This window comes from Microtus ochrogaster, chromosome 22 (assembly GCF_000317375.1).
Source record: "Microtus ochrogaster isolate Prairie Vole_2 chromosome 22, MicOch1.0, whole genome shotgun sequence".
In the NCBI taxonomy this organism is placed as follows: domain Eukaryota; kingdom Metazoa; phylum Chordata; class Mammalia; order Rodentia; family Cricetidae; genus Microtus; species Microtus ochrogaster.
In genome coordinates, this window is record NC_022023.1 from 8308321 (window position 1) to 8334408 (window position 26088).

The 26088-nt window shown below is 43.6% G+C and overlaps 1 protein-coding gene across 14 annotated transcripts in view; it reads left to right on the forward strand.

The window, feature by feature from the left end:
- Dlg2 (discs large MAGUK scaffold protein 2) overlaps positions 1–26088 on the forward strand; it is a 1686730-nt gene that overhangs the window by 1592282 nt on the left and 68360 nt on the right. For all 14 annotated transcript variants that reach the window (XM_026784310.1, XM_026784311.1, XM_026784312.1 and 11 more), the window contains one exon: positions 24937–25113. In XM_026784310.1, coding sequence (XP_026640111.1) covers positions 24937–25113 — 177 coding nt within the window. The remainder of the gene's footprint in view (positions 1–24936; positions 25114–26088) is intronic.

Genomic DNA, 26088 nt, shown 5'->3' on the forward strand with positions numbered 1-26088 from the left:
GTGTGTGTGTGTGTGTGTGTGTGTGTGTGTGTGTGTGTGAGAGAGAGAGAGAGAGAGAGAGAGAGAGAGAGAGAGAGAGAGAGAGAGAGAGAGACCTGCTGCATAGTAGATACTTTGCAAAGGTCATCTGCCTAAATCTCCAAAAAGCAAGGTAATACATTCATGACCACACAGTTTGATGTAGAAGAAACAGGAGGATAAAATGGGATGCATTTCTTCTAAAGCCTCATTTACTGAGGTCAGGGAAGATCACCTGTGCAGGCCTTGCTGACTAAAATCACAACAAATGCAACTCTGAGAAGGGCATGAGGGGAAACTCTTCTGGCCTCTGCCCTTGGCACTTCACTGCCTGTGTTACACATGTGAGTCCTGCCTCTGAGATTTCCTCACTCACAGAACTCAGACAAGGTGCTTTTAAACTGCTCCATGCCTGGGATCCTCTCTTCTGAAATAAAGGGCTGAAAATGGTGATATGCCCTGTAGCCCCGGGAACAGATTAAGCAGTCAGTACAAGTAAAGGCCTTAGAACTGTTTGGTACTAGATAAATATCAACTGTTGATTTGAATTCTGACCAATGTCCTTTGAAGACATGAGAGAAAATGGAGGAAATAGTAGATTAAAGAACTGAGCGTGCGTACATGCGCACACACGCACAGTTATTTCATTTGATTCACACCACAGTCATATTTAAGCAAGTTAGCCTCATAAGAAAAACCCAAGGCACAGAAATGTATGCATACCAAACTGTAAGGTGCCTGGAATAAAAACCCACACTAGGTCCATTGGGCTGTAGTAGGAAGGATAGTGTTGAAAGTGTGTACTTATTACTACTGCTCTTAATAGGATATGGAAAGCACACCCCTAAATTGGTAAGGGGGCACTTCCCCCTTAAGTTGCTCCTGTTAGAGCATTTATCACAAGTCTATGGAAAGAAAACAAGGTAAGGTCCTTTTCAACCCAAGAAAGGAGTTGGGCATTTTGCCATTCTTGGTTAGCTTAGGATTCAATCCCCCTTGTCCTTTTGTTTCACAGATAAAGAAGATGAGTGTCAGGTTGGCTAAAAGAGAGATTGAGCTGTGTGGCTCAGTGGTAGAACAAGTGTGTAATATAAGCAAGGCCCCTATTCAATCTCCAGCATTACAAAAATTAAAGAGAACGGTTGAAGAGCTAATCCTAGGCCTGGGCCATAGAGAATGAAAGTCAGGGGTGGATCTAGACCCAGAAAGTCATAGCTGGGGCTGCTGCTCCCTGCACAGGCTGCACCTAAAACTGAACTCTTGTCAAAGTGTTGTATGAATGTAGACTTTTGGCAATGCACGCACAAGTGAAGACAAGTGCACAGAGAGACAGTGCAGGCAGGGCAGTCCCCTCTGGGACAGGTCTACTCTGGATGACACGATTAAACATTAAAGAGGTGATTTCTGACTTTTCCTTTTGAATATTTAACATTCAAGCAATATTTCTTCTCTCATGCCAAATACAGAATCAGCAAATGGCTTTTGAACAGAGTGGAATGTCATCCTTATTTAATTGGTATGCCTTTCCTAAAATGAAACTCTCCGTTGAAGGATCATGCAAATTAGCTTCTGCACTACTTCCTGATCCAACTGCATTAGTGTGAAAAGAGCAAGAGCTTTAGAGTTAGACATCTCCAACTTGGTGCCCTCGGCCCCCATACTGGGGCCACAACACACAGATGAACCTTTACTTCTTTCTCTGTTGAGTAGAAATAAAAAGTACCTCATCTGCTGGGTTATTAAAACCTTAGGCAGCAATGCTAGCATGAGCTGGTTGTGTGTCTATATTCCCAGGACCCAGGAAGCTGGGGGCATACATAGTAAGACCACATCCCAAAAGCAGAGATATACAATGTTAGGATGCTATGTCCATGCTGGTCTCTGATCTCAATGCTTTCTCTACATTATTTCCCTATGCCTATATAGTATCTGTAAAGCTCTTGATGCTGAAGCATAGCTGCAGGCGTCCTTAGAATTCCTGACATAATCTTCCCGTGAAGAACTGTTGCTACTACACTTTGTTAACAAACCAGGCTTTTATTGAAAAAGCTCAGGACAGACTTGCAAATTCAATAAATGCAAACGACATGTTGATTATTTTGCTGGTTGATGAGAATGACCCATCAGGAGGGAGGAGTGAAGTCCACAAGCCTACTTTGAGTGACCTTGGGCTTCTCTCCTCTGTGAGGACACTGACAACATCTTAGACCATTCTTCCATCCCCAGAACATATTGTTCCACGTGCACTGGAGTGGCACCATGCTGGTGAGAGCTGGGCACGCTCTAGATGTGTGTTCAGGTTAGTGGGTAGTAGCTACAAATTGCTTTTCATCTCTTTGGAGACTTTATTACATGTTGAAGGATCTAGGACGGTCAATTAATGTCCCCTTGTTGAAATTTCACTCTTATCGTTATCTAATTACCTTCCTTGAAGTGGGTGATAAACAGTCTCTGCTCTGAAATATGACAGTTATTTTGTTTGATTTTTGTTTCCTGTTATCAGGGCAGCCATTTGCGTTTCCTTTTGACTACTGTTAGCATGGTGCATCTTTCCCCACCCCTTTCAGGCTTACTCAGCTGTGGCAATATTTAATGTCTATTTCTCATGCCCTCATACAACTGCATCGTCATCATACCCTCTGAAGCCTCTGCCTTGTAATGGAGGTGTTTATAATCAGCGTGCTTAAGATGACACACAGAGATGTTTAAAGTGCAATACCTTGCGGTAATTATTTTGTCCCTCTTTCTGATTGTTTGGGGGTAATTATTGAAGTTGGACCTCATCTCCTCTGTTACTTACTCACTGTGATTGTGTTTATTGTTGTGTCAGCAGAAGCTTTACCCTTATACAGTCAGTAGCGCACATCTTTAACTTACGTGGTCTAGCAGAACACCAAGCACTGTGGTAGAGCCTTGCAAAGTAGTTTCTGCCCTTCCAGCTTTAGTGATGTCATCATCCATTTTTAGCTATGCATATACGTGTGCAGACATCAATTTTCATTTTTTATTTTATTATTGAGGGGGTGGTTTGAGACAGGGTTTCTCTGCGTAACAGCACTGGTTGTCCTGGAACTCACTTTGTAGACCAGGCTGGCCTTGGAGTCACTGAGATCCACCCGTCTCTGCCTCTGACAATGCTGGGTTCAAAGGTGTGCACCACCACCGCCCAGCGCCCATTTTTATTTTTGGTACATTTGTGTGCCGATACATGATTTTTCCTTCATGTCTCTTATCCTTTGTAGTATTGAGACTCTTGAGTCTAAACTTTCATGCTTTTCAATAAAATTTAGGAAAATATTATTAGCCATGATTACTTTAAACACCGTTTCTCACTTTCTCTTTCACCTCCGCTCTATTATTCCAGTTACATATATGCTCCTTTACTTGTAATGTCTCTCACCTCACTGATATTTGTGTCTTCTCCCTCTTTTTATACGCTAATATGTAAGTATAGAGACTGTTACATCAATGGGCAGCCATATTAATATGCACGTGCTATTTTCTAACAAATGATTTTTCTCACTATTTCTCTTGCACTCCCTAATCTTTTCTCTGAAGCATCTAATTCATCATTAAGTCTATATTTTTGCAGCTGGTGTAGTTTTAATTATTATAAGTTCACCGAAGAAGGACGCTTAAAAACATTGTTTCTGTTTTAAATTAATTTTTCATATCTCTGTTTTAAATTGATGGCCCTCTGGAAATCAGTGTAGAAGCCTTGTAATGTTCTTTTCTGGTTAAGTTTAGCATTCAAGTCAGTTTCAAGTTGGTTTTGATCAGTTAACTTTTTCTCCTTCTCATTGGTTCTGTTTCCCTGCTTCTGGGCATGCTTGGTAATTTCCAATTTAATGCTAGCTATTGTGCAGGCGGGGGACTTTTGTGGGAGGAGACTAGATACTCTATGTTCACAAATATTAAACTGTATTCTAAGGCATGTACAATATTTGATAAATGTTTGATCTTGCAAGGTCTTCCTTTGAAGGTTGTTGTTGTTGCTTGGTTTTGACCAGAGTAGCATTTAGTCCACCACCAATTGTGCCTCAGCGCTGAGGCAGGAGCTTAGCGACAGTGCTGCCTGGTGCCCCATAAAGCAGGAGCAGGGCTGGTTGTCATTGTCTTTGTTGCATGGCTACTGAGAACTGGCATTGTTCTGAACTGTGGAAATGCCAGGTATTTAAACTGCTGGCTTTTTTTTTTTTCTAGCTTCTGGTAGTTTGCAGACAGGCAGACAGGTATGTGTGAGTGTGTACACACACATCACGTGAGTATGCACACATGCACGGGAGTGCACACCAAAACCACAGCACACCATACCCATTAGTATTCCGCTGAATATTAAAGGGTCTGAATATTTCTAGAATTTTCTTTCTGTGCTGCTCTCTTCTCGCTGGCATTTTAGCCTGCAAATACTAACTAGCCAAGTTGATCTCTTCAAGATTCTTCGTTCCATCTCTGAGGAGTCAGCCAGACTGACTGCTGCTTAGCCCTTCCTGCAAGCTTGCGTAGAGACTCTCTCAAGGCCGGACCCTGCAGTCACCAGTTACCCAATTGACCTACTCTCCTCTCAAGGTCACTTCCTTCCACAGCCTCATTTCCGGTGCCAGGAAAGCCACTCTCTGTTTTGGTTTGTCTTGATTCCATTTTCACAGATTTGAGCAAGAGTAATTTACACTTAGCTAATCAAATTCACTTATGACAGTCTTGAGATAGAAAAATAAGTTGGAGGTTTAATTTCTTCCGCATCTCCCCCCTCCCCCATCTCTGACACATACAGTAACTGTAGAGACGTGCCAGGTTTCCTAGTTATGCTATCAGAAGTTCCAGTGTCTAGTCAGAGGATCTTCTTTCTCTGTTTATTTATCTAAAAGCTATGTCATGGTCTTCAAACCAAGAGTGTCAGACAGTCTCCAGATCTCCCTGGACCTTTCCCCAATGCTGTGTGTTCTCGGAGACAGCAGCTCTCCCTGCAGCTTTGGCTGTGGGAACTGGTTCAGATCAGGGAAAAGTGACACTCTGATACCTTGATTATTCATGCTGACCATAGGTACATAGCCATGTGTAGAGACCATCTGCAAATAGACCCAGGGGCACCTCATGACACTAACAGTCCTCAGCAAACGAAACCAGAAAGGGCTTTTAAAAAGTCAGAGTGGCGCATACCTTTAATCCCAGCACTCGGGAGGCAGAGGCAGGCGGATCTCTGAGTTCGAGGCTAGCCTGGTCTATAATAGCTAGTGCCAGGACAGGCTCCAAAGCTACAGAGAAACCCTGTCTCAAAAAAAAAAAAGTGTTTCTGTGGATGCCTTTATGCAGTCAGTCTGCACGAGACCCACTGGTCACCATGCTATCAGGGCGGGGACTGAGAATAATCAGAATATACTTTATACAGTCAGGAAATTATCAAAGAACAAATTTAATTAAAACAAAAATATCTTGTCTCATAAGTAGCATATGTACTTGTTTAGTCAAATATATGCAAAATAGGTTTAGTGTATGTGCATACAAGAAAGTCACACCGAACTATTTCATATTGTCTACAGGAGCAATTTGAACTGAGACGCATCCAGATAGCCTTTAGAATCAACATATGTGACACGGCAGATGTACATTAGGTGCTTTTTCATTGCTGTGAGGAAAGAACCTGGTAAAAAGCAACTTAAGGGAGGAAAGGCTTCTTTTTGGCTTAGGGTGGTAGGGGAGGGGGATGGAGTCCATCAAAGTGCAGGAGGCATGGGAAGAGCCGGGATGAACTAGCAGCGAAGCGGGAAGCTGTCCATCAAGTTTCTATCCACACTCAGGAAGCAGAAAGAGAAAACAGGTAAGAGACAAAGGCAAGAAATACTCAAAGCCCATCTATAATGACACGCTTCCTCTGGCAATGCTGCACCCCCTAAAGGCTCCACAACCTAGAGACAAATCAGTCAAGTACGTGAGCCTATGGGGGACATGTTTTCATTCAAACCGCGACTATCCATGTGCAAAAGACAAAGACAAAGTTTTTGCTTCACTTGGCTTTAATGGAGCTTTCTCATTCCTCCGCGCTCAGTTTCCTAACTGCCTAGGAAAGACACGGTGATGGGAGCACTCATCTAGCTTAGTTGTAAGGCTTGAAGCATGTTCGCCATGCGTTGGGCTTTGATAAATGCCTTTGTGATTTACTTGACTTAGTCTTTGTGGTGAACTCATGAATAGGTCTTAGTATACTCAAAGGTTCACAAACCCAATGTGCATTAAAGCTGTTATTGTTTCCATTTTGCTCTAGCACAGTGACTCTCAACCAGTGGTTCGCAACTGCTTTTGTGGGAGTCGAAGGGCCCTTTCACAGGGGTCACCTAAAACTATCTGCGTATCTGATCTTTACATTACAGTTCAGAACATTAGCAAAACCAGTTATGAAGTAGCAACAAATATAATTTTATGGTTGGGGGTCACCACAACATGAGGAACAAACAGTATTAAAGGGTCTCAGTGTCAGGAAGGTTGAGAACCACTACTCTAGTATTTCCAAACACTGATTTTCCAAAAACTATGATTCTCCAGGACTAAGCCACATATCAAGGAGCAAACCTCCATCTATGGTCCGCTCAAATGCATCTAATGCTGCCTTGTAACAGGGTCTGTCTTCCTAGTACAAATAAAGGGTTCCCTACCCTTTAGCAGAAGATGAGGTTGTAATACATAATAAAATTCCTATTGAATGAGAATTGTCCTCTATTCTCAATAAAATTTTATCTTTAGTGGGTTACACTTACTAGATTTTTTTCCTTGGTTTTCAAAAGTTGGTGTTTCAAGGAATAAAGGAACTAATTACGTTTGTGTCTCCGTGGGGTTTGAGACAGTGAGTATTCTATAAAAGGGGAAGGCAGGCTGTGTCGTTCACAGAGACTTTGGTATGGGAATGAATGGGCTTCAGTACAGTCTCTGAGTCATGTTTATGCCAGATAAGGTAGTTCTCTCTTTGGTGATGGGCTCAGTTTAGAGATATGTAGCCACATCTCTTGTCTATCCCACAACACGGATCCCTAAGATCTGAGTCTAGCATCTATTATAGCTGTAATCATCACTTTGGGACTGCCTTTTGCAATGGCTGTGATAAGATAAATCACAATTAATTACGATTATAAATTGATTCTAATATTGTGGTGCTCTTTTTTTTAACCTTAAAAGGAAAATTACTTATTAACTAGATTATAGGTTCCTTAATTTGAAGGTAGGAGCAAAAGAGTATATAATTTCAAATCATAGGCCGCGATTAGAGAAATAGATGGCATACAAAATGTTCATCTGGCAGAAAACTTTTGAAGAACCAAAAACCCTTTGTGGTATTATCGAATAGTGGGGAGACATGGAATGTTTTGGTATTGGAAGCGTCAAGCTTAAATGCTTAGTGTTACATAAGTATTTGGATGGTTAGTGCGCATGCAGAAGAGCAGGTAGCTTGCCGTCTGTAGCTAGAATTAAGGTATTGGTTCGGAGGAAGGAAGAATGCCCTAGAGCAGTGGTTCTCAACCTGTGGTTCATGACCCACTTTGGGTACTGATGACCTTTTCACAGGGGGTCACATGTCAGATGTCCCCCATATCAGATATTTACATTATGATTCACAACAGTAGCAAAATTACAGTTATGAAGAAGCAATGAAAATAATTTTATGGTTGGGGTAGCCACACTATGAGGAACTGTGTTAAGGGGTTGCAGTATCAGAAAGGTTGAGAACCGCTGCCCTAGAGAAAAGGTTGGGATCTTTACAAGTTGAGAAGATGGATTGCAGACCAGAGGTTTCTCCTTTAGAATTCTAACCCTCCAAATACATTATCATGTAGCCGTTTGCATGTCACGTTGGTTTAGAAAAAAATATTAACTGGAAAATTTATTTGATTTAAATAAGAACTGATAAATATCACAGGTGTACAGTAAATGGCAAAACAATTATAATTATTGAAATACCTGTCATGTGACCTAAGTATGGGTTCCCCTCCATGATCCCTTCATGGTTACTTACCTCTAAAAGTTTCTCAGAAGAAAATGGTTAAGAAAATTGATTTAAACTCTTTAAAAAGCACATCATAAAGAAAGTATAAAAAGATAGGGATTCTAAAAATACCAAAAAGCCTTTATAACAGCATCAAGGGATGGAAATCATCACAACCAGGAATCCATTTGCAGTTCATGTAACATTTTTGTTATTCTGTTTAATCTATCACACTGGTTTCAATGTAATGGGATTTTTTTTTTAATCTCACATAGGCTCATAAAGTGCAAATCTCAGGCTCCCTTCTCCTATTTCCCAGTAGACCTTTTAAAATTGATGTTTGGTTTAAAGGGGCTGCAGACGAAAATGCTAAATGATACTATGCAGGTCCATGTACTTGACAGTTGTAGGTCCGTGCAAACACAATCACACGTAAGGTTAAGCAGTTACCATGTCCCAAACACTGCCCTAGGTGCTCTAACAAAAAACTCTGAAGGTGACTGCTGCAGATCACTTAAGGGTGGAACTATGACTTGAAAGACTGACTTACCCTGTCCTAGTGACTGTTCCCAGGGAGCTATCCCGTTTAAACAGATGTCCCTGCTCCCCTGAAGCATGACATTTTCACTGATCTTCTCTGACTAGCTTGTCTGAGCCCCTCCACACCACCCCAAGGTTCCAGAGACCCTGCTACCCCAGGACCTGGTTAAGCCAACCTTCTTTCTAGACAGTGCCTTCCTTTTGGTTGTGTGGGATGCACACTACCCTCACCCTCCTCCCCACCCCAGTGCGCCGAAATCCTTCTGCCCCAGCTGACTCATGGAAAAGAGGGAAATGTCTGGAGTTTTACTCTCTCTGTCCCCTTTGTTGGCATTATATGTTGGGAAGTTGTTACATGAGCCACAGTTTGATTGACATCTCAGATGGGCTCCCCAGCCCCACTCTCGGGTTAGTTGATGACGTCACCATTCTAAGCCTCGGTTTCCTAAAAGAACTGAAACGAAACGGGGTGGGGTAAAGGACCTGACACATAGCGTGAACTCGGTGAGGTGGCCATTAGTGCTCAGAAACTTGCTCAGATTCTCAGGCCACCTTTGTGGGCTGTTATTCTTGCCATACACCTCCTGATCTGAAGTTTCTGGACTAAGATTTTAGAAAGAAATTGCATTATGATTGATAGTGGCCTTCAGGCTCAGCATTAAGGGTGTGGAGGTCACTTGTTGCTTTCTTTCTTTGCTTTTTAAAAAAAACAAACTCGGGACAAAACAATAACAAAACAGAAATCTTTCAATAACAATTTGTTATTAAAACCCAAGGAAAAGGTGGTGATTGTTGTTTTAAAAGTGAATTTGTAAAAGACTTGTCAGGACGACAGCTGTTCAAAGGCAGAAAGCCCTGAATTTCAGATCCCTGAAGGAGTCTGATGGTCAACTGTTGTAAAGAGAGCCGCTTGTTGGTTCCCGACTGCTCAGCCCCGAATTAACCACACAGAAACTGTATTAATTAAATCACTGTTTGGCCCATTAGCACTAGCTTCTTATTGGCTGACTCTTACATCTTAATTTAACCCATTTCTTTTAATCTGTGTATCACCATGTGGCTGTGGCTTACTGGCTAAAGTTCCAGCATCTGTTTCTGGTGGGGCTACATGGCTTCTCTCTGCTCCGCCTTCTTTCTCCCAGCATTCACTTTAGTTTTCCCCGCCTAGCTCTGCTCTACCCTATCAAAGGCCCAAAACAGCTTCTTTATTAACCAATGGTATTCACAGCATGCAGAAGAGAATCCTACATCAGTCAACACAAAACTAGGATGCTGTTAAAATCACTATTCCTCCATGATCATGTCAAGCTATTTCTCTGCGGTTTAACTTTCCCCTTAAGAACCAGGCTTATGGGGACTGGAGAGATGGTTCAGAGCATTGCCTCCTCTTCCAAAGGTCCTGAGTTCAATTCCCAGCAACCACATAGTGGCTTACAACCATCTATAATGGGGCTTTCCATTCTACTTTGCCTGGGCAATGTCTTCTGATCTCATCTGGTAACTAAAATGATTATGTTAAGCTGTGGAAGAAAAGCCTAAAACAACAACACCTTAAACATGAAGGTCCTTTCTCTTTCTATACTTACTGGTGAGCTGCTCATAGCTAGTGTGGGTGTGACAGATCCATCAGGACCCTTAGACTCTCTAGGCACATGGATTTGACTTTCCTAGGGTGGGCTCTGTGTCCTCCGCATGAAGTATGGATGCCATAACAATACCCAACATTTGGCGTCCCTTTGACAATGGATAGAAGGTAAATTATGGCTTTGCCACTGGGCTAATAATGTAAGCCTGTCTTTAGCTCTGACATGCCAGTCAGACAGGCTTTAATTTCTAGAATTAGCCAGCAACACCACACCCAAATCAGAGGGCATTTAATGAGTCCCATACATAAAGAAATGGCAACTCTGCCAAGACACACACATGACCATTGAAGTTGTAAAATTAATGTCCTATTGGCGTCCATGGTTTTCAGTCCCTGTGTATGCTGGCTTCCATCTGCTTTGACAGCCACACTTTCAACCACACACCCAAGCAGACTCACTAAACTCTAGGGGTTCTAGACACAGCACACGCCCTTAGTCCCGAAGCATTCTTTCATAGCTAGATACCATTGTCTTTTATTTTATTAACCTCTGAGGCTCTTTGTTTACTTAATTTCTCTGGCCAAGTGGGAGGCATTTCTCAAGACTTCCCACAAAGGCTGCCTCTTCTCCAACATCCTCTGCTTCTCCACAGCTGGAATTAGAGTTCCTCTGTCAGTTTGCTCTTTGTATGTGGTTCACTGTCTTATACACACTTCACAGTGTGTCTTGTCCTATAATTTGTATGGTATCCGCCACTCTGGACTAACTCGTACCGATGGACACAGCCGGCCAGGTTTCACTCTCATATATCAGCATCTGTCTTTTGCATGTTAGAAGGTGGCTAATTTGTGTATTCTCAACAAATGAATGCTGACTTGAAAGAAGGAGTTTTGTGATTCATCAGCCACTTCATGAAGGCTGAGGATGTGATGATTCTCTTCTCTTGAAGAAATAGAATACTCCATAGAGACAATTACAATGGAGAAAGACAACAGAAAAGCAGACCTAGGGTACAATTCTGCAACGTACATGGTATGTGCCTGTGCTCAGATAACCTCGTGTCTTAATGTCTGGGGCTCTCTCCCTGTTTGCTAAATGAGGAGACTGGCACCAGTTGCACAGAGCTCTTGCTATTCTGTGCTAACATCTGTGAAACACCTATTCTAGTGCCGGCCAATGCATGTTTCCAGTAACTGCTTCCCTCCTCACTCCCTCCACTTCTTAATCCCGTGCTACCAGTAATCACACTGGGGCTTCTTTCCCTGAAAAAGGAAAAAGGGGGAGGGGCTGCATGTTTTCATATATATATATATATATATATATATATATATATATATATATAGAAAGGAAGTAAAAACAGGATTGAAACTAAATCCACCATATTTCTTAAATATTTCGGATATCATAAGAATAAGAGAGAGATTCAAAGATGCATGTAATGGATCCCAGTGGGAGATTTGTACATGGAAAAGACCACAGCCAGATATGATTTAGAGAGATCATAAGCCTGTATCTCTGTGGATTAGTAAGTAAATTACTTTCCAGATACATATTTCTCAGGCTATCTTGTAGATATCCTTTCCCACTCAGAGTTGGTAACTCCATCTTCTCTAACTGATTAAATGAAATTGAAAAAGGCCCCTCGTGAATATCGCTTCTTGTCAGAGTTGATCTCCGCCCGTAGGCAAGAGCCTTTTGCTTGCTGAACTGGCTGCCTTGATTACCTTAGCAACAGGTGCTTCTCTTCAGACGTTCATTGGTCTGCAAAGTAGAGTTCTCCCTTCCCCCAAATTACCAGTCCATAAAGGCGAGAGAGAGAGAGAGAGAGAGAGAGAGAGAGAGAGAGAGAAAGTGTTTGTTTGTGTGTGTGTATGTATGTATGTAACACATCTAAACATTTTATTATCTCTCTATCTCTCTAATTATTTCTGAGACGGGTTCTCACTCTGTACCGTATGGCCTGAAACTCACTTGTGTAGACCAGGCTGGACCTTATAGAGCTCCACTTCCTTCTGCCTCCCAGGTACTGCCCCACCACACCCAGCCCCATAAAGAGCGCTTCTTTAAAATGCAGCACGAGCTTTCTTTTTGGAAAATTTGATGAGAAGCTGGAATTCATCTTGCCTATCTGCTCTATAGCTTGCTACCGGTATACATGAACTCAGTGGTGAGACCCTGCTTCATGACAAGAAGTGCATGTTCCAGCGGGGATGAGGATGCAGATCTGAGACTCTGGCTTAACCTTTCTTTGCGACATTTACCAAATAATTCCTGTAAAATTAAAAATAATTAAGGAATTTCTAAGGACAGGTAAAATTCTATTATTTATCCTCCTGTGTTTGGCTTGTAAATTATTTCCCTTTTACTATGCTTAATGTCCTGTATCACTGGAAGGGACTTGGGATCTTGCAGAGCAGGAAATATGGCTAACCCCGGAAAAGTAGACAGTCACAGGGGTTGGTCACCCTCAGCATTCAGAACAGGCAAGCCTTAGTTTCCTCTACAGACCCTCCAAGTGTCTACTGTTGTATTTAACAGACTTTAAATATGATTCGTTGGTCTGCCTGCAGTACTGTCTTGCCAACTAGATTCCTAAACTGAGTATAGACAAACTGCTATCTGCTGTCTTTATCTTTAACACCGGGCACACTTTAAGATAAGCAAGAAGCCCTTACTAACTAACTCCCGGGAGCAAGATGAAAATACAGAGCCCATGAAGAATGGGGAATGGGCCCAGGCCAACTCTGCGGTAGTTCCCAGACAGTTGTTACAGTCGCTGTGTGAAAGCAGACCGCAAAGCGAAGAATGGAAATCGTGGCTTCGCTCTATGAACTGATGATCAGAGTCGTGGATCTTTCTAGTTCAAATGGCCACCAGTCGGGGGTCAGTTCAACAGCCCCAATTCTTCTCGCCTCTGCCTTCTCATCGAGACATGGCCTCCAGCACCACCTCAGCTTGCCTACCACTAGCTGTGGACTTTTCTAGGGACACCTAACACAGTCCAGTCCCTCTCACGTTTTTCTGTCCAGTTTTCTCACATCTGTCAGAGCTGATGGGCCAACTTCACGGTGGTTTTCCCAGCTGTGTCTTATTCACGTCTGCGCCTTGAGTAACATGGGAAAAGTCTAAGCAGAATCCTCTCATTCCTTGCCTTCTCTGGTAGAACCGTTCATCTGTCAAATTGCTGTCAGCCCTTACGCATGATTCAGCAGCTGAAATGCCTGTGGTTTCCTCCCCGAGCCCATCTCTTCTTCCCTAGGGGTGTGACAGCTTTATAGCGTGATCTCTCTTCTTCTTCCTCCTGCTTGTCAACACAGATAGCCTCTCAACAGAAAGGACTCCTTCTCAGACCACACGCAGCAGATACCTACTGAATTGATGTCTGTTGAGTGGTTGCGAGCTCTCCTAGTGATGCCTAATCACATTCCGCCCTTCTTTGTTCCTGTAATTAGAACCCTGGACATGCCACAGTTTTTCTGTCTCAAGAAGCCCTTGTTAAATTCTCCCCAAAAATGCTCCAAGGAGAATTCCCGTCAAGATTTCATTTCGAAAGCCAAGTGTACATCTGTGAGATTCCAAAAGACTTGGAGATGACACGGCATCAATAAAAGGAAGTGTTCATCATTTCAAGTTTCTGGAAACAGACGCTCTGGCATGAAAGTTTCTGGGCTTTGATTTCATGACAACCAGAATTCCTCACAGGGGCCTTAGGGATACTGAGCACCAGGAGCGAGAACAAACCAGGAGCTATCTTTCACTCTGTCCAGTCAGTACTTTAGATGTTTTCCTAGAAATATTTTTTGAAGAAGCAGTGGTTTATTCTGGCAGGGAAGTTTTGAAACTTGCACATGAACTTTTGTAGGGTGCCAAAGCAAGATTCTAAACTTCCACTGGTCTGGCCCTCTGAACCTGCCCCACCCCAGCCCAGAGTAGGGTTCATTTTTCTCCGCCATATATATTCGTGCATTATTTATCCATCTGAGTTTTATGAGGCATTATACTGGTATTATCTCTTCTGCAACTGCCATCCCTGTAAAATCCATAATGGCATTGTTTTTTGTATTCACCCTCATATCCCCCTGCTCCTGCAACACCTAACATTGTACTTGACACACAATGGATGTTAGCCGGATAAATTTGAAAGCATGATCATGTGACTTCCCACATCAAAAAGTGAAGCAACACTAGCTGCCTTCACAGCCCCCACACTGGGTGGTCTGATCACTTTCTCCCCAGGAAAAAATAAAACACCATCCGACCCTCTGTCCTGAGTTCCCCTGGCTTTTCCTGCTAGGAGAACCATGAGTACCAGACCTGACATTTAATCAGAGGCAGGTGAATAGCCCATAAATGAATATTTAAACAGTGAACAACAGGAAGGAATCATTGTTACGTTGCCCAATAGTCGATTTTAGTAGATTTGCCTGGGCGGGTACACCTTGTTATTACAGCCTATCGTGTGTCTGAACACCAAGCCCCTCGCGTGGGTTTTACACAAGTTGCCTCAGCACCACCACTGTCTAGCACACAGGATTAGCCTGTGATCTGCAAAATAGGAAGCAGAATTTAAGACCTTTGTCCCAGCTGCAGAACAGTGGAGTGGCAGATGACAGAACTGGGAAGTGTCCCTCGTCACAGCTGGCATTTCTCGTTACTGTGTCCCAGAGCACAGCGAAGTAGTTGATCAATGAGTTTGCTGAAAGAATGGGTGGGTGATTGACACTGGGCACATGGTCTCACCCTTTGGTACCAACGTTAAAATATCCTGCTATTGGAAAAATACTAATAATGTTGACATACACAATTAATAAATGTGTGTATGCTAATTTTCTGAATTTTGTTAGTCTTTATTTGCTTTTAAATTTCCGAGATATTTGGAAATCTCGAGACGTTTATTAAAGAAACTGCATCCAATTAGCTGGAGCTGTTGCATTAAGTTGATACCAAGCAAAAGTCAGACCACCACACAGCCTTGAGCCTCTTGGCTCTTCGGCACTTTTGAAGTCACTGAGAAAAAGACCCAGAGTCTTGAAAACAATGATGCATACAAAGAAGAGATAATGAAGTGATCTACGCCACCCACAACCCAGCAGCAGCAGCAGCGAGCACCCGCGCGTACGCATTGTTTTAGACGCTGCTGCGGGCTCTCCTCCCACGTCTCATTAAGCGTTCTAAACTGTGAGATGTTTTCTTTTGTGCTCACGAGATGTCAGTGGTCCCGGATAGCAATAGCCACCTTCTGTGTCAGCAAGAAAGTAAAATTCTGTCAGTTAAATTACGAGAGGGTATTGATGGTTAAACAACCTCCCTTTAGGTGTTAACATGAAAGCAGGCAGGAAAATGAATGTAAAACGACTGGTGGCTTTTAATTTCACTTTACCGATGAGAGAACCACAGGAGACTCAGGGAAATGAAGCACTTTTCCCGAGGTCACCTGGGTCGGGCTCTTATTTCAATTCAACTCAGCCCTCCTTTGGTGGAAGACTACAGAGATGAGCGGCACTGCTCCCCAGACTCCTGTGGAGAGTCTAGAAGGGAAAACACACTTGGTAGCAAGGAAAGTAAAGTGCAACCCCTGAGAGCAAGAATAAAGTCAGGTGCAGAGGAGCCCGCTAACAGAGAGCGGGGAAGAAATGTTTTCCAGACAGGCAGACCCAGGAGGGTTTCTAGAAAAGTTATGGATGTTTGAACTGGCTGAAACTTGCTTAGCTGGGATTCGCAAGGCAGAGGCAGTCTAGAGTCGAGCCTTTGTATACACACATCTGTACGCTGTTATGTACCTTCAGGGCCCCTTGAACACAGGTGTCTGTCCTTTGCCGTTTATTTTCATAAGGTCAAGTATGGGTTTCAGTGATTGGCTAAAAACTGCACAGCTACATTAAGGAGCAAAGGTACCACTTGAATCCAAGGCTCCGATGTCCCTGTTTCATAATAAATGGTCCAGATATTGACTGAGATGTTTGAGTGTTAGTGGTTCAGTCAGCAGTGCTGACCTCTCTTCCAGGAACATTTTTCTTTCTCCATTCCAAACTTTTAAGTTAGTCACAGCGATACCCTGACAGAAGTTGGCCTCCCTTTTGAGCTCGGGTCAGAGGTAAAGGGCTGCAAATGGGGCTCTGTCAGCCCCTTGAAGTAATTTCGTCACTGTGAGTACCTCCATCCTCCGACACAGAAGCCCAGATGAGAAGAGGTCTTAGAACTATTCATGTTCCTCTTTCCCACGCTTTAGTTAATGAATATTTGGGAGACAATGAAAGTGGTTTTAAGACAACTGAGCTGTACAACCCTGAAAACCGGAACACCATCGCCATGGTCTAACGAGCTCTACCCTTGGGCAGATTCAGGTCTGTTTATGCTTGGGAGACTTGTCATTCAGGCCTGGAGTGTAAACTCATCTGACAGGTTCCAGGACACCTCGAGAGAGAAAGCAGGCTGAAGGGGGCCCAGTCCCCAAAGATTCTGCTAATAAGAAAGTTGTCTGAAATGATGGACAAGCAGGACCCCATGCGCGAGAACTATATTCACACCGAGTCCCTACGGAAATCAGTTCACAGGAGATTCAAGAGAGGAGAGAGATGATTGACAAAGGGACCCATGCATGGGAACTACATTCACACCGAGTCCCTAAGGAAATCAGTAGCACTGGAGAACCAAGGGAGGGAAGATAAATAAATAGTTGTCACCCCTGGAAGCGATGATGGTGTCCAAATTATAATCAAAATGTGACGATTCCAGGGAGGGCTCACCTGTAAGGACTTCAGAGCCCCCTTAGATCTATCTTCAGTCATGACCATGGCTGCTTGATTCCTAGGCACAGCAGAAATTCATGTTTTCCCAATCTGCTCAAAGCCTAGAAATAGTCTGGTGAGATGGGAATATCTGTCTCTAACGAGTATAAACCGCCTTGTAAGGCCCTAAAGATTACATGGCATGGGGCTGCTTAGTACCATAGTCTGACACATCATGAAATTTCCCTTTTGCACCAGCGGAACAATGCCTTCATTTTGAGTCACAGACAGTGAAATGCCCTGGCCTATCATGGCATAAGGCTTACCACAGGACTTAGCCATAACTTAATGAACACTGTCATTTTAGGCAGTATACCCTCTGTAATGGTTGACAGATGAATTTGTTCCCAACCACGAAGGCTGATTCGCTTGTGGCTTCCACCACCCTCTTCACAAAATGTTTGTGGATATGAAAGTGGACGAGGAAATAAAAGGCTACCCAGAGCAAGCAAATCACCCACAAGACTGCATAGATCACGGTTCCCCAGGATGTTTGAAGTAAGGACCATGCGCCTCTCTTGACCATGAGACCATGTGTTTCAACTCAGAAGGGACTCATGGTGCATGCTTGCTCATGGTTTCTTTAAAAAGACAGGGTAATTCACGCTGGGAACCACCCAGGTCCCCCTTCCTGCTGTTTTTAGCTGGCTGTGCTGTTGCAGGGAAAACTGTGGAATTCTGGGAATTTCTCTGTGAAAAGTGATGCTGAAAACAGCTTAGATGATGTAAAATTCCCTGAGTTACCTGAGTTTGCATAAGCAAGCATATGCAAAGGGTAAGAATGCAATGAGAAGATGTGAGGCTGACAGATAGTAGAGTTGGGATCTCAGATCCCAAAAGCTCGTGTATCAAAGGAATTCTTGACCCTCTACATAGTAGGGCTTAGAGGTGTGACATTTAGATCACGAGAGCTCTGATATCACTAATGGATGAATACATAAATGGAATCATAATGGAAATGCATTATTGGTAAGCGGTGGACATTCCAGGAAGCAGAAGTCACTAGTATCATACCCTAAAATGGTATGTATTACCTCTGGCCCCTCCTTCAGTTGGTCTCTGTTTCCTGGCCACCATGAGGTGGACTGAGTTTTCTTCACCGTTTGCTCTCAGTGTTGATATTCCCTTTTAGACAAGCCCACAGTGAGGCAACCAAATACGGTAGACTAAAACCTTAGAGACCCTTAGTGACACTACCGTTCCCTCTTTGTGCTGTTTTTCTTGGGTATGTCACCTGGTGATGGAAAGCGAGCTCAGAGAAGGAAGTAGCACGGGGCTAATTGATTCCTGTAACGCAAACACGTCCTTGTGAGATGCACATGAACACATGCACCTAGTCTTGCAGGACGAAGGCTTTAAAAATGACAAATACATGGAGTTATTGGTTTCTCCTCCTCCTCCTTTATTATATGCAAGCTATAGCACAAGGAAGTCAGGATAGCAAGCTTACAAGGTGGGACTGTAATGAACCCTGTTCCCTTCTCTCTCTACTCAATTCATTTCTGCTTCCATTCATTCTTCCTCTATGTTTTTGAAACACTATTTATTTGGTTTTTGGTTTTTCGAGACAGGTTTTCTCCATGTAGCTTTGGTGCCTATCCTGGAACTCACTCTTGTAGACCAGGCTGACCTCAAACTCACAGAGGTGAGTTCTGCCTCTGCCTCGCGAGTGCTGGGATTAAAGGCGTGCGCCACCACCTGGCGAAACACTCTTAATTATCTGCATGAGTAAGTAATGATTGTTTTTAAGATGGGGAAGCAGATGGTAATTTCTGATTTTTAAAATAAGCAATTAAAGGTCAAATCTCCCTGCCTCAAGCTATTCTCCCCCCACACCACTCCAGCGGGAAAGCATTTGGAGAACGTTTACTATGTATGCATTTTTATATCACACATGAAAGACATCGTCACCCATTGCTCTTGATGCAGTTATGGAACAGCCATCCACTCCTCTCCACAGGGAAGAGGTGAGAGAGGTAAAGGAACTCTTGGCTAAAGGTGGTCCTGAAGGACCCTGTGTAATCTCGTTGAGACCCAACTCACCTGATAATTCCCTCAGCGACAGACTTTGAGAAAGAGGCAACCTGGTGTGAGCATGTCACTTTAGTAGAACATCTGTGCTGCTTTGCCCTGTCCACAGCGACTTCCCTCATGTTAAATAAAATGGAACATCTCCATTCATAACAGGCAGTGTGGGAAGGACTGGGCAGACAGCAGACTTTATCCGTTTTGTTGTTTTGGTTCTTTCTCTTGTTCCACAGAAGGGTGAGAGACGGGTCTCCTCTAATCAAGCAGAGGCCTCCCTTTCAAAGGACTCAGAAAATTGAGTTGAAACACCCTGTTTCTGGAGCCCTAAAGTTGTCATGGAAACAACAGCTTCTCAGGTCCAAACAAGTTCACAGCACAGAAGGGAATACTGCAGAGTCACTCCTTCCTTTGTAAAGGCTTCTTTTGCAGGGACTCTGCTCAGGCTGGGTCTGAGAGAGACAGATTTGCAATCACTACTGACCCAGGACAGGAGGCAAAAGTCATTCCGCGTGTAGATTTTTAATGCAGTCCGCCCCAAAGGGATCAAGGGCAGAGCGCTTGGCAACATTAGGGGAGAGAAAGTCTGCTACCTCTGTGCTTCGGCTTGCTAAAATGAAGCCAAACACATGTTGCTTTCATGAGACTTCATGAGAACTCGATCAAGAGTAGAGATAGCCATCTGGATGTTAGTGGAGATGAAATGATATAAAAGTATGTTGCGTATGACCGATTGATATTAGGCATTCAGAGTGTCATTAGGACGGCTTAATATTTGTTTTTATTCCAAAGAATCAGTAATGGATGAGAGGGCCGTCAGACAGGCAGCTCGTCTTTACTCCCTGCTCCTCATCTTCATCTAAAAATGATGCTGCTTTTAGTACCTCGTATTAGTTCCACACGGCTGCTGTAACAAACTCTCTTCTTCCTCCGTCAGACCCTCATTTCCATCCTTGTGTCAATCTCGGCTCTTTGTTGCTTTTTCCCTTCATGTTTTTTTTGTTTTGTTTTGTTTTTTTTTGTTTTTGTTTTTCGAGACAGGGTTTCTATGTGGCTTTGGAGCCTGTCCTGGAACTAGCTCTGTAGACCAGGCTGGTCTCGAACTCACAGAGATCTGCCTGCCTCTGCCTCCTTTCCCTTCATTTTCAAGGACTCCTGTGATCAGGCCAAGTCGACCTTGATATGTCCCCTTGGACTGTAGCACATCCCTATGTCCTTTCTGCCACATACCTTTCTAATGCTAATACCCTTCAGTACAGTTCCTCATTTTGTGCTAGCCCCCAACCAAAAGATTATTTCATTGCTACTTCATAACTGTAACTTTGCTACTGTTCAGAACTGTAATGTAAATATTTGATATGGAAGATATGTGATATATGACCTCCATGAAAAGGTTTTTGGACCTCCCAAGGGACCACAACCCACAGGTTGAGAACCATTGTTCTAGAGGCTACTACAGGAACATTTGGGGGGAGGGAGCCATTTCTGTTTCTACCGCAATCAACCTTGTGTCTCCCATTGATTCTTTTCCCACAGAACTGCAGGACGCTATCCCACTAACGCTTCTACCTTTTCCTAGTTTGCAGTAACACCCTCTCACACCCGACATCTCCCAAGCCCAGAATTCCACGAGAAATCTGCCTGTTCACGGCCTCATCTTAATGTCTTTCTTTCTGCTGGTATTTGTCGAAAGCAATGCAGGCTTTTTCTGCTGTGCACCTCATCATTCTTCCAGCCTCTTGCCAGTGTTCAGTCCCAGAGTGGTTTATAGGTGTGGGTTATTCAGTGCGCTGAGTCTGGCCAAAATAGTTTTGTGGTTGCCATCACAATTTATTCTCATCTCATAATTTAAAGCAACACAACCGCCTTGACTTACAGTTCTGCAGGTCTTTGCAGGATCAAAGGAAGCTGTCTGCAGGCTGCACCCACTATGGGGCTGGAGGAGAGACTCTACTCCCCACTTGTTTTGGTTGTTGGCAGAATCTAATTCCTTAACACAGTCAAGTTGTACTTACGATGCATCTCTCTGGCCCTCTCTTAGGCTCTTCTCTTCCACTGATAAGGGCTCATGTGATTAAATCAAGCACACTTGGGTAATCCAGGGAAATCCCCACCAAGTGACAGCCTTAAACTTAACCCCCTTTACCAAGTATCTTCAGCCATACCATGTAACAGATTCCCAAACCTGTGGGGATTAAGGTATAACATTTGTTAGGGACATTATTCTTGCTACCACAAGCTTTATAATCTGGAGACACAACACATAGTTTCTCCCTTTTCTGGCACTGTGTCTGGCAATCTCACCAGTTTCCTTATTCTTTGCTTTCCTAGCCTAAAAGAGATGGGTCAAAATTCCCAGCAATGTAGAAAACATCAGCCCTGTCATGACCGAGAGCTGTGACCACAGTCTAAGCTCTAGAAGAAAGCATATGTGTTTGGGTTTGGTGGGGTCTGCTTGCAACGGAAAGAACACATGGGTTGGTACAGTGGGAAACTCAGTTTTAAAGTCCATCTCCCCTCTACACATAGCTCATATCTCTTCTGACAATAGATTATTATTAGGTATTACTTATGTCCTCATCAAAAATCAAAGCAAATATGTGTAAAGCAGAAAGAACTGAATGTGTGCCCAATAAACTGCAAACGACCCTCTGAAATCTAATCCATGGTGTCAGCATAAGTGTTGTCATCAAATCATGGGCTCCTTGGGAATACTGTGCTCTCCACACCATTCTTATCAGAGGTCCCTTGGATTCTAAGGTTGGTAGCACGTGCTTTTGATTCAGAAATATATATATATATCTACATTTGAGCTCTGGTTCTGTTCCAGGTTTTTCATTTTAGCTCCTTGTGTCTTATTTCCTTATGAGACAAATGCTTTTGTGGTGTGCCGGCTGTCAGAAGTTAACAAGGGCAGCTTAGTCTTTTCTGGGTACCTGGTGAGCCATCCTGTTGCCGTAGCTCTTCAATGTTCTATGAAATTAATGCATCATTATTTGCATTTACTCACTGGGAAAAAATAGTTGTCTATGGTTAAGTGACCATTATTCTAAGAGGTTAGGGGACATGTCACAGGTCACCCAGGAATAATAATAATATAACATTGGAATAGTAGAATCAGGACCATAACCAGGTCTCTTCTGCCTCAGATATGACCTATGTGCTGTCTTGCCTACCTAGTAACGTGAGCAAGGCAGGGAAGATAGAGTGCCTAGTGTATAGTTGGGTACTTCATAAGCACTGTTCCATTGGTTACCTTGGTATTCTGCAGCTACCATGAAGAGCCACAAGGATGAGAAAGTAGCAGCTGCACTCTTTCCTTCCTAGACTTTCCCACTTGGCAGAGAGGCACAGTGAACTGCATTTCAGGAGGAACAGGAGGGATGAGAAAACCATTGCATTATTTGTGCCAAATTCCACTTGTCTTAATGGACTTGTTAAAAGCACCCCAGTGGCAAGTGTGAGTCTTAATGGCGTTTTATAAAAGCCATTGTGATGAATTAGCACACGAGGCAAATTAAAAACAGCTTATTGCTTCTTAAATTAGGTGATGAGGCACTGTAGCATTTTCCCCAGATGTGTGGATCCATTAATATCCGAAGGAGACAGAAGCTGAAATGTGTCAGATGCTGGCTTTTAGGAACCTGACAGCCCTGAATAGGCGTGACCCTAGAGCGGGCAGGTTGGACAGGATAACTGAGTTCCTCGGGCAGAGCGTCCACTGCCCTTTGGAAACTCTTGGGAGAGGACGGCTGGAAATAATCTCCACACCCCTTATGATATAGGAGGGTAGTGAGATGTGAGGAAAGGGGGCATGCAGCAGTCACCTGGAACATTCTAGAAGCGGGTCCTGAGGACTTGATTTGGGTCCAGAAGACAGAGAGGGGCTCTTAAGTTGTTTTTGCACACAGTATGCAAGGCAGACATGTTCTGAAAGCCGTGAGGCTCTGAATTATGTTGTTGAGCACTTGTGACAAGAGGCCGTAGGTGTTGTCTGCAGAATGAATTGTTAGAGACTTGGCATGGAGGGTTTGTGCTGGGATCTGCCTGGAGCCACCACAGCTGTCCCAGCCTAAGCAATGCTGTCAGTACAGAACCACCATGTGAAGTACTATGTCTAAAAGGGATCTTTTCAAAATCTAAGATCCCTAATATCACCTAAAGGACACCTTTGCCATGGGCCTTTTTAAGGACAATTGTTTTAAGACAAGCATGTTAATTTTTCTTTTCTTTCCCACAAAGTGCAATCAGTAGAGAGGAATCTAGGCTAGAGGGGGATGTAGTTCATACATGCAGTTAGCCAGCATGTGCAATGCACTGTAGTAATGCTTTATGCACGTTGCTTCGTAGGATTTACCCACACAGCTCAGTAATGGAGCCAGTACCCACCATTGCCTACCATATGGAAGCAACTGGAGCCTATGAAAGAGAAGTAGTTGGCCTTGGTAACCAGTGGGGCTATTAAGGCACCATAGGAACTGGGCACGGCCTTAGTAGTTCTTCTTCATTATAATTCCTTCTCCTAGGTAGCTCCCACCACATGCTGGATGTTGCCTGTGTTGTTCCCATTATGGGAAGGTAGCTGTGCACTGAACACATTCGGCTCTAGAGTGTGAGCTGATTTCTATCTTGTCACACAGTTCTTCCCATCAGCAAGAGTGGTGGCTGTCCTCTCCCACCCCCACATTTCTGGGATAGGGCTTTGTGTGAGTCCCTGATAGGGAAGATGCAGATGGTCAAGGAAGCAATCATTTATTCCAGGCACTCAGACCAAAAGACTCTCTCCAAATTACATCACTTAGGGATACTGGAAATGGCTGTATTGTAAGTAATTCAGCTCCTATAATATTTGAGGGTTAAGTGCTATCTTCAGCGCTTTTTGGTTACCATGACAGCAGATGCGACATGTCTTTGACAGAGAAGGAAAGGCAGGGGGAGGGAAGGCAAAGAGCCAGGGTTGGCCCTAATGATTTTAGAAAATTCCACTCTCCAAATCTACGTTGTTTTTAAATGCGTGGTGGTTATAATGTAAAGAAGGTCTCAGAGCAGAATGCAAGGAATTCATGAGGAAGTGGTAGAGTCTTCTCCAGGGAAACCTTTGACACTGTGTGTGGTGGGTTTTAAGAAGGGGGATATGTTAAAAAATAGACAGTACAGTACATGCAATAAATTGTCACATCCTTATGGCTTCAACTATCCTATTGACTGTTCATGCTGCTTCTCACTCGGGCGCCGAACCAGACTTAGAAAGTGCAGTGCATTCAGCCCTAGCAGGGGCTCAGCCAAACCTCTTCCGTGGCAACAGAGGATTCCAATTCAGAGTGATCAGTGCGGTGATGAGGCAGGCCTGGATTTCATAGAAGCAAAAGGAGCTGTGATATTGTTCAAAGGATTTCGTTCTGTACACATGTAAACACGGGTCTTTTGCCCCGATTCTTACATTTTAAGCACTCATTCAGGTCATTGCAGTAACTCTTCAGGCACCCAGGATCAGTGTTGACTCAATACTCCATTGTTGGGGGGAGTCGGTCACTCTGGGTACACATTTCTCATGTTCCCCACTTTTGCTCTATTTCAAAGGAAGGTGTCTATAAGTTAGTATGCTGAGGGAAATTTATCTCTAGCACAGAGAACTTAAGAAACATAACCATGGTTTTCTTCATTTATTTTTTATTTGTACAATGTGGTTCTATTAGAAAGAAAAAATATTGCAATTGGGTAATAAACTGAGGGCCTAGGTTCTCATTACCGCCTGTTACATGTGATGGTCCCCACAAAAGAAAAGTGGACTCTACTTATAGGGACCTATTGACCACCCCTGCAACTAGCAAGGAAAAGCAAGAAGTAACCTCAGTGTAGGACCGAAAATAAAAACTGTGTAGCACAATCCAGGAAAACATTGTAGGAGATGTTGGAGCCCCCCAGCAAGAGCTGAAATTCCAAAGCCCGTGTTTGAAATCAACGCCATCAGCTTCCTAACCGCGCCATCCTTTGTCCTCTCTTTCAGAGCCATGTTTGACTATGACAAGAGCAAAGACAGCGGGCTGCCTAGCCAAGGACTTAGTTTTAAATACGGAGACATCCTCCATGTCATCAACGCTTCTGATGATGAGTGGTGGCAGGCCAGAAGGGTCATACTAGATGGGGACAGTGAGGAGATGGGCGTCATTCCCAGCAAACGGAGGTAAGGATGCCTTCTTTCTCTTCCCTCCCCAGCCCTCTGTGTGTGTGTGTGTGTGTGTGTGTGTGTGTGTGTGTGTGTGTGTGTGTGTGTGTGTGTTAGCTATCTAGGGAGTGGAAATGCAGGGAGGGGAGGATGAGGAGATTGCACACAAAATGACTATTTAAGTGTGATAGGCATTCTACAGGAAAATTGTCAGTGGTGACAGGTGACAAGAATAAAAAATTTCTCATTCTCTGCGTGTTAGGATTTTACCAAAATTGGTGAGTTTGATGTGCCTTATGAGCCTGCCTACCCATTCACACCTGATGTACTGATTCTGTGGCTCAGCATTGACCAGGAAAGTTTATAGAAAAGCCAAATATAAAAGGCAACAACTTACTAAGGCCCAAATGCTTGAGCCATGAACTGCCCTGCAGCTGGGTGGACAGATAGATACCTCATTCTCTTTCAGTTAGTCTTGTTCCCCTTCCCAGCATTCCCTTCAGCTGCTCAGATTTTTCGTCTGTGTATTTCTTAGGTGTATCAAGCCCTCCTCTTTCAAATGCTTCCTCAGTTCTGTTTCTGAAAGGCAGAAATCATTCTCACGTGAGTCAACTCAACCATATATCCTAGCATCCGCTCATCACCATATATCCTAGCATCATCACCATATATCCTAGCAACCATATATCCTAGCAACCATATATCCTAGCATCCACTCATCACCACCGTTAGGAATTCCCTTCTCACGAATGTCCTTCTGGCACAAGACATGGTCTACAAAACAAACATTGGCTGAATGAAAGCCAAAGTCAGTCAGCGTTGCAGCATGGTTCGGGAAGGGGCCATGAGAGTCCGTGCCTAGCTGAGGAGGACAAGATGGCTGTGAGGGGAGAGAGTTAGTTTCCATTGGAGGTGTCACCCCTTGCAGGTTGACTATACTCCAGTGGATGACTTCATACCCACACATATGGGCATTGCTAGAATGACCCCATA